At 40.7% G+C, this 12,995-nt stretch overlaps 1 protein-coding gene across 3 annotated transcripts in view; it reads right to left on the reverse strand.

Annotated features, from left to right (window-relative positions):
- The window catches only part of LOC110531729 (phospholipid-transporting ATPase ABCA1), a 227,524-nt gene that overhangs the window by 114,146 nt on the left and 100,383 nt on the right, over positions 1-12,995 (reverse strand). For all 3 annotated transcript variants that reach the window (XM_021615071.2, XM_021615074.2, XM_021615072.2), the window contains exons 23-24: positions 6,171-6,385; positions 4,099-4,177 (exon numbers count right to left, since the gene is read on the reverse strand). In XM_021615071.2, the coding sequence (XP_021470746.2) occupies positions 4,099-4,177; positions 6,171-6,385 (294 nt within the window). The remainder of the gene's footprint in view (positions 1-4,098; positions 4,178-6,170; positions 6,386-12,995) is intronic.

The raw sequence follows: 12,995 nt of genomic DNA on the forward strand, positions 1-12,995 counted from the left end.
GCTGGTGGCACCATTTGTCCGAACAGAATTGGTTTCCCCAAGACCAAGGTAAACAACATGACAAAGACATCGGAGAGGGGGACCATACGTTGGATCAGGACTGACAAGTTGCTTTTTGTGAAATGTAAGGACACTAGGGAAATAACCATTCTCACCACACAGCATAAGACATTTAATAACGACCATGTCTCAAGGAGGGTGAAAAATGCCAATGGGGCATGGGTGAGGAAGAATGTCCCCATTCCTGTGAAGGACTACAGTGCCAGCATAGGGGGTGTCGACATATCTGATGCTCTACTACCAGGTCCTCTACAAGACCAGGAAGTGGTATAAAGCTTTTTTTTACCACTTTGTGGACATTGCTACAGTAAAGGATTTAATTCTCCACAAGTAGATGGCCAAAGCAAAAGGTCAAACCCCTCTCTCACAGTTGGCCTTCCCGAAAGCTGCTGGTGTTGGCAATGTCTGAATTGGAGGTCCAAAGCAACCTCACAACCATCACAAGACCCCCCACTCAAGGTGAGCGCCACTATCCAACATCCAACACACATGCCAAAAGACAAAAGGAAGAACTGCACACATTGCACAACACAAGGGGAGAAAAAGTGTGAAATGCCAGTTCACTTTTTGTTTCCTGGCAGAGAGGGACTGCTTCAAAGACTATCACGACATGCACAAGCTATGGTGAAAGTGAAATCTAATCATCTACACCTGGGATGAGGTAATACAGTATTTTAAGACATGAAGGTCAGACAATCCAGAAAATGTCAAGAACTTTGAAAGTTTCAATTGCAGTCGCAAAAACCATCAAGTGCTATGATGGAGCTGGCTCTCATGAGGACTACCACAGGAAAGGAATTCATAGCTAAGGAGATGAAGAAAACACCTGTCTCTGGATTACATCTTCAAACTAAGGGCAACCATGGCATCTGTGACAGGACACATCCATCTATAATGTGTATGGGTAAGATAGTCTAGCTAGCTACATTTTCAGATATTATACATTTCTAATTTTGACAGAAAGTTGTTTCATTTCAAGTTAAAGTTTACAGTTAGCTAGTTAACGCTAGCTGGCTGCCTTCCTAGCTAACATTACGTGTATGATCTTATTATTCGTATCTCAGAGCCATTTGCTTGGCTAGTTATATACTAATGTTAGCTAGCTAACATTGAATCTGGTTGGTTAGTTACCTGCAGATTCATGCAGGGTAGTAACATCAGGAGTTGGGATTATGGTTCATTGTTTAGCTAGCTAGCTAGCTACATGTCTTACCAAAAGCCTCCACTATGCAAGTATCTATTTCAATAGAATGTCACTGTAACAACTGTTGATAGACGTAACATTAGCTGGTAAATTCACTGTGGCTATCTACTCCCATTTCACACCACAGGTAAGATAGCCTAGCAGGCAAAATTTTCAGATATTACACATTTCCAATTTTGACAAAGTCTATTCATTTCAAGTTAAAGTGTACTGTTAGCTTGCTAGCTAATGTTAGCTGGCTGGCTTGCTAGCTAACATTACATGTATGTCCTTATTATTCGTATCTCAGAGCCATATGCTTGGCTATTTATATTCTAATGGAAGCTAGCTAACATTGAACCTGGTTGGTTAGCTACCTGCAGATTCATGCAGGGTAGTAACATCATGAGTTGGGATTGTGGTTCATTGTTAAGCTAGTTAACTTCACTAGGGTAGGGGGCACTATTTTCACTTCCGAATGAAAAGCGTGCCCAAAGTAAACTGCCTGCTACTAAGGCCCAGAAGCTAGGATATGCATGTAGTTGGTAGATTTGGATAGAAAACACTCTAAAATAATGTCTGTGAGTATAACAGAACTGATTTGGTAGGCAAAAACCTGATAAAAATCCATCCAGGAAGTGGGATTTTTTAAATGTTTGTAGTTTTCTATTGAATGCCATTACAGTATCCATTGACTTAGGACTCAAATTGACCTCTCTGAATGAGTGGACACCGCAGTGGCCCAGAGATTTTTCCATACGCACGACTGTTGTTTACCTTTTATATTGACAACGTTATTGTCCGGTTGAAATATTATGACTAAAAACAACCCGAGGATTGATTATATACATCGTTTGACATGTTTCTACGAACTTTACGGATACTATTTGGATACGTCTGCATGGTGTGACTACATTTGAGCCTGTGGATTACTGAACAAAACGCGCAAACACAATGGAGGTTTTTGGATATAAACATGGACTTTATCGAACAAAATGAACATTTATTGAGTAAATGGGAGTCTTGTGAGTGCAAGATCATCAAAGGTAAGTGATTAATTTTATCACTATTTCTGACTTGTGTAACTCCTCTACTTGGCTGGTTACTGTTTGTAAGGATTTGTCTGCTGGGCGCTGTTCTCAGATAATCGCACGGTATGCTTTCGCCATAAAGCCTTTTTGAAATCTGACACTGTGGTTGGATTAACAAGAAGTTAATCTTTAAACCCATGTATAACACTTGTATGTTTTATGAATTTTTATAATGAGTATTTCTGTTTTTGAATTTGGCACACTGCAATATCACTGGATGTTGGCCAGGTGGGACACTAGTGAGGTTACCAAAAGACTCCACTATGCAAGTAACTGTTCAGGTGTGTTCGCATATTCAGTCTGGCCATATACTCCTAATTCAGAGCACTCTCGTCTGTGTGTGCCATAGCGCAGAATAACTGATGAATTTAGGAATGCTCAACACCTGTTGAATATGGCCGGTGTCAGTAAACGTTGGCAAAAAAGCTTAATTAAATTGTTGCCAGCAGCACAGTTAGTCATCAACGCTCTGGATAACATGAAAACAACGTAACCAGCTCTGCTAGGGCGAGTAAAATGGTCAGAGTTTGGGTGGGTGCTAAAGCTGAAGAGGGTGTGAACGATGCTGAATTGGTGTAGACAAAGGAGAGCTCTCCAGTAGGTACCAAAAATATTCAAAGGCCATTTTCTCAAAAGTGAGGTTACAAGTTTACCAACTCCAAGCAGAATTACTTTCTCATTGTTCCTCAAATGCATTGTATGATAAACCGTTTTGTAGCTTGTGTCTGCTTTTATTCAATGTAAAAAACACAATTTCAACATTTGCTACATAAGGTGGTTGGTCACATTGTGGGAACTCCTTCAATTCTGTTGGAAAGACATTCGTCATGAAGCGGATTGAGAGAATGCGAAGAGTGTGCAAAGCTGTCATCAAGGCAAAGAGTGGCTACTTTGAAGAATCTAAAATCTATTTTGATTAGTGTAACACTTTTGTGGTTGCTACTGTACATGATTTCATATAGGTAGAAAATAGTACAAATAAAGAAAAGGCCTGGAATGAGTACTGTAAATGTGTCAACTTTTGACTGGTACATCTGCGTGGTTTTTAAGTATACCCAGACAGTTATACAGAGAGGATATGATTGAATATATCATTGGGTCCCTCTGTCATATTTGTTGTTTATTTTTTAGATGGTTTGGATATTGATCAAAATGTAGCCATAACATTGTATTCAAGCACCCCCCCCCCCAACGCATGCACGCACACACACACACACACACACAATCAATCAATCAAAATCCAGTCTTTCTCCCTTCATGATAGGTACAATCCAGGCCCCCAATCCCAGCTCCTTGATTCTTGATCGTCACTCCAAGTAAAAAATATATATATATTTGGAAGACCAAGGCTGCCTTATTACTGATTGGGACTACGGTCGGCACCTACTCTGGTTGGGACTGACACTGGTCGGGCAATCAGACCAACTAGCCAGTGTCACAGATCTCAGAGAGAGAGAGAGCGTGGACTAGAATACTTAGAGATGTCACTGTGACAAGAAATGGAGTGGACAATCAACTGCTGACATGACATTCTAAAGCCTGTCAGACCTCTCAGGCCACTCTTCGTCTTTCTGTTCTGTTCTAGCTGTATGGTGGTGAGTTCCACCCATACAATGTTAGGTGATTTGAGTACTTGGAAAAACATTACATAAAATCGTCCTTCAATTGAACTATTTCTCATTACAGTTACGGTAGAATACGGTGGATACATTACTAAGGGGGGGATCCTGTTGATGAATTCTATTTAGGTGGTGTCAGTCCTACCTGTGGGTTCAGAGTTACTCCAGTTCTGTCGTGCGATCCCTTCAACCAGACTGGTTCTCCTCAATGACTCACCAGTCTCCTATTAGAGAGAAATGAAAAAGGTTGCATCACGGGGGAGTTCTCAGGCTGATTGTTACCTTCATAATTATCTTCTCATATCTATCGAATCACCACTGTAGTCTAAGCAGGACTGCTGAGATTGAAAGTCCTACTGAGACTATCCTAATATGGACACTGTATATATTTCATGTTATTCGCTCAACAATCGTGTCATGAGTTATTGGTGATGGTGAGAGGTTAGCATGTCTTGTGGGTATGATCTTTGACCCACTAACTTTCTCACTCATCATTATTCACTATTTATTGTTGATTATCCATAATCATGGTAGCATCCACATTAATGTATAAGTGTTAGAAACATATTCTATTGTTATTTACAATGCTGGTTACTCCAACATGACACATATTATTTACCATTCATTTCCACTGGGCTCAAAAAAGTTGAAACACACAAATTATTATTTTTTTTTACTGCAAATGCATCCAACAAGTTTGTAGGGTCACAAGCTTGATGCCGACATTCCGTGGTAAGAATATGGTACCATATACTAAACTTTTGACTACTTGATAAGAATCTTTGTCAATCATTTTTACCTCTACCTTTGAGGGAAAAACATATGACTTGTTGAACAAAATGTATTTCTATGAGCAATTGTATTAGTATTAAAGAATAGTTTCCCAATTTCTTGGAGCAAAGAATATTGGTCCGCATTTGTTTTAAAACAGTCATTATTGTGCTTCTTTATCAAGGGTGTCAATCATTTTGGACCCCACTGTGCTGTATATCCATGTAAAAGTAGTTCAAATTCATGACATTTTGATGACGGTAGTGTGCTAACCAAGTTTTTGACCATTTTTTGTGTTTACTTTTAGAAAATAATGATATTAAAGGACCAAAATACCCCAACCTCAAAATGGATGTAATTTCACCCCATTTACAGTCAATGGACAGAATGGGAAGCATGAACTATTGTTTTTATGAGAACCACAGGCCAAGTCCTCGACACCAATGGGCTGAATATGCAAGTCACTTTGCGGGAGAATTACATCTCTCGTTTGTCTTTTTGTTCTTAATTTATTTATTCATTTTTGAACAAATGACTCCACTCCCCACAAAGAGCCTATAGACGAATGATAATTGTTGTAGCCCTGCAGGCATCAGTGAATCTTGTTCATTTGCTGCTATTGATTAAAACTAAGTGTGCAAGGCACTGCAAGGAACTAGATCAAGAATCCCACTCCCCCCTCCCTCAAGACAATTAGTATCATCCAGTACTGAGGTATCTGCCAATTCTCATGCTGGGGGAGACTAAACAGATCATTACAGGGGTGGGCAACAAGTCAGATCACTTTGGAAAGTCAGAGGAACCGTGTCAATAATGGACTACATGGCAAATGTTGCTGATGTGTCTTAGAGGTTACTATTGGAGTGATTCCCCCAGATGCAAAAAGTCCAACAAATTATCATGCTCCATTATGGGTGAATTATTGGTTGGTGTAGTGATGTTGTTCAATGTGGGATCAGACATCATGAATGGGCAATTGCAAATATGCACCAGAGTTGTATGTTTCCTTTGGAAATACAGGTTTAGCTCACAATGATCAAATGAAACTAAGCTGAAAACGCACAGCCAATAAAAATAAAACAAAAATTGGGATTTTTAACTAGGTAGCACATGAAGTGTCAAGTGTGGAGTTCACCCAGCTCCATAATTTCCTAAAATAGAGAACTATTTATCAATCTGGGGGCCTGTTTTGGATCTTCAACCATTTCAACTGTTAGCACAGCTTTCAAAAATCTTATTGATAAGTTATCAACACAACATTTCCTAAGCCCAAAACAGACATCAATGCAAAATGCAGCACACACGTTAAATGATTAACTTTGCTCCTGGGCGATGTTTCCCGTAGGTACAGATCTAGGATCTTCCAAACCTTAACCATTGTTTGGTAAAAATGAAAAACTGACCCGAGATCAGTGTCTAGGGGCAACTTCACTCTCCTCCATTTACCTCTTTCACCTGGCGCTGCTCGACTCCAGTGCACTGGTTGGTCATTTGCCCGTCTCCGGCCTTGACCAGAGTGAGGTAGTAGCCACTGCCAAAGTATTTCTTCAAGAACAGGGAGGAGCCATAGCAACACATCTTGCCGTGAGAGATAATGGCAATGCGGTCTCCCAAGATGTCGGCCTCATCCATGTGATGAGTGGAGAGGATGATTGTGCGACCTGCGGGGGTGAGATGGAGAAAACCAATCTATTGATTTCACTCAATGGGTCCAATTTGAGGTGGTAGGGGGGTGGTGTGTGTATGTGTGTGAGTCAGTACTCTGGGAGTGGTTTGTTTGTTTCGTCAACCACCGTGAGAAATAAAGAAAGTTGCACCAAATAAACAACAAATGTAAAGTCATTGAACTGAGCCAAGTTTCCACATTGTGTTTTTGTGCTTATTTCCTCATTGTCCAGCCCTCTGTGTCAACACTCACACTGTGCTGCAAAGCAACAAGACTGTGTGTGGGTGGGAATCTGGAACAAATGACAACTTCTGCAATAACAGTCTTCCTTCCAAATCAAGATAGAAAACAACAGCTACATACACTTCAACCTAAATAGAATACTATTTAACCAACATACAACTATGCTTAGGCCTGGTTAAATACATCTCCTAGCAGTCCCTTTATTTTGTTTCTGAACACACTTTCCTTTCTTGTCAGTGGAAGTTATATTTGAGTGAAACCAAATGGCAACCACAGAGAATCCATACACGATCCCGGAGCCTGCTTATTCACAGAGGGAGGGGTGGGTTATATCATGCCGCCTGAGCTAACATATACTAATTAGCACATTCCTAGTCAATCAGGAAGCAGGCATGACATTTGTGATGAAGTCACAGCATGGTCATCTAGCGGATGTCGTTAGCTCACAGCGTGCGTAGTGGCAGCAGTGAAATGTGTCTCTGTTATTGTTGATTGTGCCACATTTCAAAACAGCATAAATGCCCTTTGTCTCCAATATATACTCTGATATGCAAGGAAATGTAGGATTTTAAAGGTTAGCAATACAATGGCTTTATTGAAGTGTAACAGGATATTTACATTTTAAGAGGAAATAATGATGTAACAGGCCACATACTGCAAGACTGCTAAACGGATGTGAAATTAGGCCTAAACACTACATGCAACCATTGTGTAAAACAACAAAGGGAAAACTAGGAACCCCTACATTACAAGATACTGACTAGAGTCAAAGTAATATGTAAGTGAAATACACTGTGCTGTTTTGTGGAATTGACAATTGGACCGGCATAATATTGGTGATGGTATTATTAATGCAGTCCAGCTGGATCCCCCCCCCCCCCCCCCCCCCCCCCCCCCCCCTCGTCAGATTTGGGGTCATTATTACAAAAGGCCAGGGATATCTGCTGAGCGTGTCGTTTTCCCCCCCTCCGTGCTAGTTAAATTTGTATCCCCACAGGACGCATTACCTGGATAAGGACACGCTCTGAGGTCGTTAGCCATACCCTCACGCAGCAATATGCTATTTTGTTTGGAGAACCTGAGAACCCAACCATTTTTTTCCTCCCACCCCTTGTGCTCTGTCACCATCTGAGCTTCTGAATTTGATCTCTGTGCTATGCTATAGCTCTTTACTAACATGGCCCAGACGCCCATTGAGTGCCTCACTGAAATCACATGACTCTGAAAGTATTAAAACAAGCATGTCACAAACATCAAAATGTAAACATTAGTGGAGCCACCTTTATTTAGTTTTAGGTAGCATTACGTTTGCTAGCAAAGAGGGATGCAGTACTTAACTAACTGTTACATTTGTCAATCACAATGGTAAAATGTAAACTTGACACAGCAGCACTACTGTAGCTCGCAAAATAGTGTAGAAACAATTGCTAACTAACTGCAAACACATTTTGCTGGCTAACTAATTACCTTGACTAACTGCGGGGAAAAACAATACACTTATTTAACATTAATTAGCAAATGCAAATCTCGTTGCTAGCAAACACGATGTTGTATCAAAAACTGAAAGGTGTCTCCGGTACTGTTTACCATGATGTCTACACTTTCCAATCAGATTGTTTCTCCCCAAAGTAGCAAGATAGTTAACTAGCAAAGCTGTCATAAAAAAAAGCCTCCAGAATGATGATGGGAGGTGGCTACAGTTGTGTTCATATTTTACCAAATGTGACGGAATGCACTTTCCATGTGTATAAAATGTATGGAAAAGAGCGGTTCTTTGAAGGGGGAAATTGGGAGGATTGCAGCAGGTAGTCCCATGTGATTCGGCACTACTGACATGGCTCATTTTGCATGGCCGTTTGTGCTCGCTGTTGATTTTTCAAGAAATTGCCTTGGTTTACAGGGAGAAATAATAAAAACACACTGGATGATGGGAGCTGGGAGAAAAATAAATGTGTTTGGTCGGTGTGCAGCCCACTAAGGTATACTGATTTATGGTGTGTTGTGGTGCATTACAGAACAAAGTGATAAATCAAAGTAGTGGGAAACACAGGTACATCTCCTGTGCTGTGAATACATGCAACATAATACTGGTGAAAACCGGAGTTCTAAAATCCTGTATTCCTTTAAGAGTACATCAAATGGAGGGATGCAGACATTCATGCAGTTTAACAGCTGCAAGATAGTTAATAGGTGTGTGTACTTAGGCTAAAGTAAGCACCTTGTACTGCATTCAGAAAATGTTCACTCCTCCATCACCTAGTCTACTTAACTCTAAACTAGTCAATCCTCCTCCATCACCCAGTCTACTTAACTCTAAACTAGTCAGTCCTCCTCCATCACCCAGTCTACTTAACTCTAAGCTAGTCAATCCTCCTCCATCACCCAGTCTACTTAACTCTAAACTAGTCATCCCTCCTCCATCACCCAGTCTACTTAACTCTAAACTAGTCAATCCACCTCATCACCTAGTCTACTTAACTCTAAACTAGTCAATCCTCCTCCATCACCCAGTCTACTTAACTCTAAACTAGTCAGTCCTCCTCCCTCCTCCATCACCCAGTCTACTTAACTCTAAACTAGTCAATCCTCCTCCATCACCCAGTCTACTTAACTCTAAACTAGTCAATCCTCCTCCCTCCTCCTCAGACATCACCCAGTCTACTTAACTCTAAACTAGTCAATCCTCCTCCCTCTTCCTCAGACATCACCTAGTCTACTTAACTCTAAACTAGTCAATCCACCTCATCACAAAGTCTACTTAACTCTAAACTAGTCCATCCTCCTCCATCACCCAGTCTACTTAACTCTAAACTAGTCAATCCTCCTCCATCACCCAGTCTACTTAACTCTAAACTAGTCAATCCTCCTCCATCACCCAGTCTACTTAACTCTAAGCTAGTCAATCCTCCTCCATCACCCAGTCTACTTAACTCTAAACTAGTCATCCCTCCTCCATCACCCAGTCTACTTAACTCTAAACTAGTCAATCCTCCTCCATCACCCAGTCTACTTAACTCTAAACTAGTCAATTCTCCTCCCTCCTCCTCAGACATCACCTAGTCTACTTAACTCTAAACTAGTCATCCCTCCTCCATCACCCAGTCTACTTAACTCTAAACTAGTCATCCCTCCTCCCTCCTCCCCAGACATCACCCAGTCTACTTAACTCTAAACTAGTCAATCCTACTCCCTCCTCCTCAGACATCACCCAGTCTACTTAACTCTAAACTAGTCAATCCTCCTCCTCCATCACCCAGTCTACTTAACTCTAAACTAGTCATCCCTCCTCCCTCCTCCCCAGACATCACCCAGTCTACTTAACTCTAAACTAGTCAATCCTCCTCCCTCCTCCTCAGACATCACCCAGTCTACTTAACTCTAAACTAGTCATCCCTCCTCCCTCCTCCCCAGACATCACCCAGTCTACTTAACTCTAAACTAGTCAATCCTCCTCCCTCCTCCTCAGACATCACCCAGTCTACTTAACTCTAAACTAGTCAAACCTCATCCCTCCTCCTCAGACATCACCCAGTCTACTTAACTCTAAACTAGTCAAACCTCATCCCTCCTCCTCAGACATCACCCACTCTACTTAACACTAAACTAGTCAATCCTCCTCATCCCTCCTCCTCAAGCCTTCATCTAGCCAAGTCCAAACTCTGCACTAGTCAAGCATCAAACTTGACTAGGTGAGGTCTGAGGAATGATAATATTTCTGATATGGATTCCATAATAATGTGGAAACTATTTACACCTGAACAGTACCTGGGCTTTACCTGTTTCACTCAATGAGAAACAGAAAATCTGTCTGAAGTGTTGCAGTTATCGTATTACTAAACCACTAAATAAGTCTGACATTCACCACACTCCATAGCATAGACAGATAAGTGTTTCCAATGACATCATTGGTGTGCATCACGTGATTTTGACCAACTGTGAATAGGCATTTCCTACTTATTGGTTGACGTTGTCACTGGAAACACTTATCTATCTTTTTTTTACTACAAAACACAGAAATGCAACATTTTCACATACAGTATGTTGATTTTGGGGTCGTGCAGGAGATGAACATGAAGAACATGAAGATGACAAATTGTGAACTTTTGCTTTTAAGGGACTACGTTCAGAAACATGACTTGCACTTAGTTTTGTGGTTGTCTACATCTTTAACTTCAAACAGGCTGTATCTAAAGAGAGTGTTCTGTTTATCCTATCAACAGTACGTAGAACATTTCAATTGAGAAAAGTGGGTAGTTACTTATGAATTGGAAGGACAGGGTTTCTTAGTGCCTTGAGTGTTGAGTTCTATCACAACGGCGGAGGGTCTCTCCACACCTCCACCCCAGTAAAACTCAAAGTCAAGGGGTCTGAATACTTTCTGAAGGCAGATGTGTGTGTGTGTGTATATATATATATATGGATTCAATGGAGAGCGTTGCTGCACAGCTATTTTCAGGTCTCTCCAGAGATGTTTAAGTCCGGGCTCTGGCTGGGCCACTCAAGGACATACATTCAGAGACTTGTCCCGAAGCCACTCCTGCATTGTCTTGGCTGTGTGCTTAGGGTCGTTGTCCTGTTGGAAGGTGAAAGGTTTTCATCAAGGATCTCTCTGTACTTTGCTCCGTTCATCTTTGCCTAGATCCTAACTAGTCACCAGTCCCTGCAGCTGAAAAACATCCCCACAGTATGATGATGCCACACCATGCTTCATGGTGCCAGGTTTCTTCCAGACGTGACGCTTGGCATTCAGGGCAAAGAGTTTATTCTTGGTTTCATCAGACCAGAGAATCTTGTTTCGTATAGGCAGAGTCTTTAAGTGCCTTTTGGTAAACTCCAAATGGGCTGTCATCTACATGTTATTGAGGTGTGGCTTCCTTCTGGCCACTCTACCATAAAGGCCTGATTGGTGGAGTGCTGCAGAGATGGTTGTCCTTCTAGAAGGTTCTCCCATCTCCACAGAGGAACTCTAGACCTCTGTCAGAATGACCATCAGATTCTTGGTCACCTCCCTGACCAAGGCCCTTCTCTCCTGATTACTTTAGTGCCTTATTACAAACAGGATGTATGTTTTGGTATATATTCTGTACAAGCGTCCTTCTTTTCACTCTGTCATTTAGGTTAGTATTGTGGAGTAACTACAATGTTGTTGATTTATCCTGAGTTTTCTATCGCAGCCATTAAACTCTCTGTTTTAAAGTCATCCCTGAGCGGTTTCCTTCCTCTCCAGCAACTGAGTTAGGAAGGACGCCTGCATCTTTGCAGTGACTTGGTGTGTTGATACATCATCCAAAGTGTAATTAACAGGATATTCAATGTTTGTTATTATTTTTAGTAATCTACCAATAGGTGTCCTTCTTTGCAAGACATTGGAAAACCTCCCTGGTCTTTGTGGTTGAATCTGTGCTTGAATTTCACTGCTCGACTGAGGGATCTAACCAATAATTGTATGTGTGGGTTAAATGTCCTTAAAAATCATGTTAAACACTATTATTGTACACAGTTAGTCCATGCATTGTACAGAGTCCTTATTATGTGACTTGTTAACCACATTCGTACTCCTAAACTTAATTTAGGCTTGCCATAACAAAGTTGAATTTTTTATTAATTTGTAAAAATGTCTAAGAACATAATTCTACTTTGAGATTATGGGGTATTGTGTGCATGCCAGTGACACAAAATCTAATTTGAATCCATTTTAAATGCAGGCTGTATCCCAACAAATTCTGGAAAAAGTCAAGGGGTATGAATACTTTTTGAAGGAACTGTAAGTCAACACCGACAGATCCCTTACTTTACAAGCAAAGCTTGTTTACACTACTGCTCCAACGGTTGGAATGAATTTGTCCTGATACTGTATTACTTAATTTGTCAACAGGGGATTCATTTGTTCTGATACTGTATTAGATCATTTGTCAACAGGGGATTAATTTGTTCTGATACTGTATTAGATCATTTGTCAACAGGGGATTAATTTGTTCTGATACTGTATTAGGTAATTTGTCAACAGGGATTCATTTGTTCTGATACTGTATTATGTCATTTGTCAACAGGGGATTAATTTGTTCTGATACTGTATTAGGTCATTTGTCCTGATACTGTATTAGGTCATTTGTCAACAGGGGATTCATTTGTTCTGATACTGTATTAGGTAATTTGTCAACAGGGGATACATTTGCTCTGATACTATATTATGTCATTTGTCAACCGGGGATTCATTTGCTCTGATGCTATATTACGTCCTTTGTCAACAGGGGATGAATTTGTTCTGATACTATATTAGGTCATTTGTCAACAGGGGATTCATTTGCTCTGATACTATATTAGGTCATTTGTCAACAGGGGATTCATTTGTTCTGATACTA

Source organism: Oncorhynchus mykiss, chromosome 9, assembly GCF_013265735.2.
Source record: "Oncorhynchus mykiss isolate Arlee chromosome 9, USDA_OmykA_1.1, whole genome shotgun sequence".
NCBI classification, from domain to species: Eukaryota; Metazoa; Chordata; class Actinopteri; order Salmoniformes; family Salmonidae; genus Oncorhynchus; species Oncorhynchus mykiss.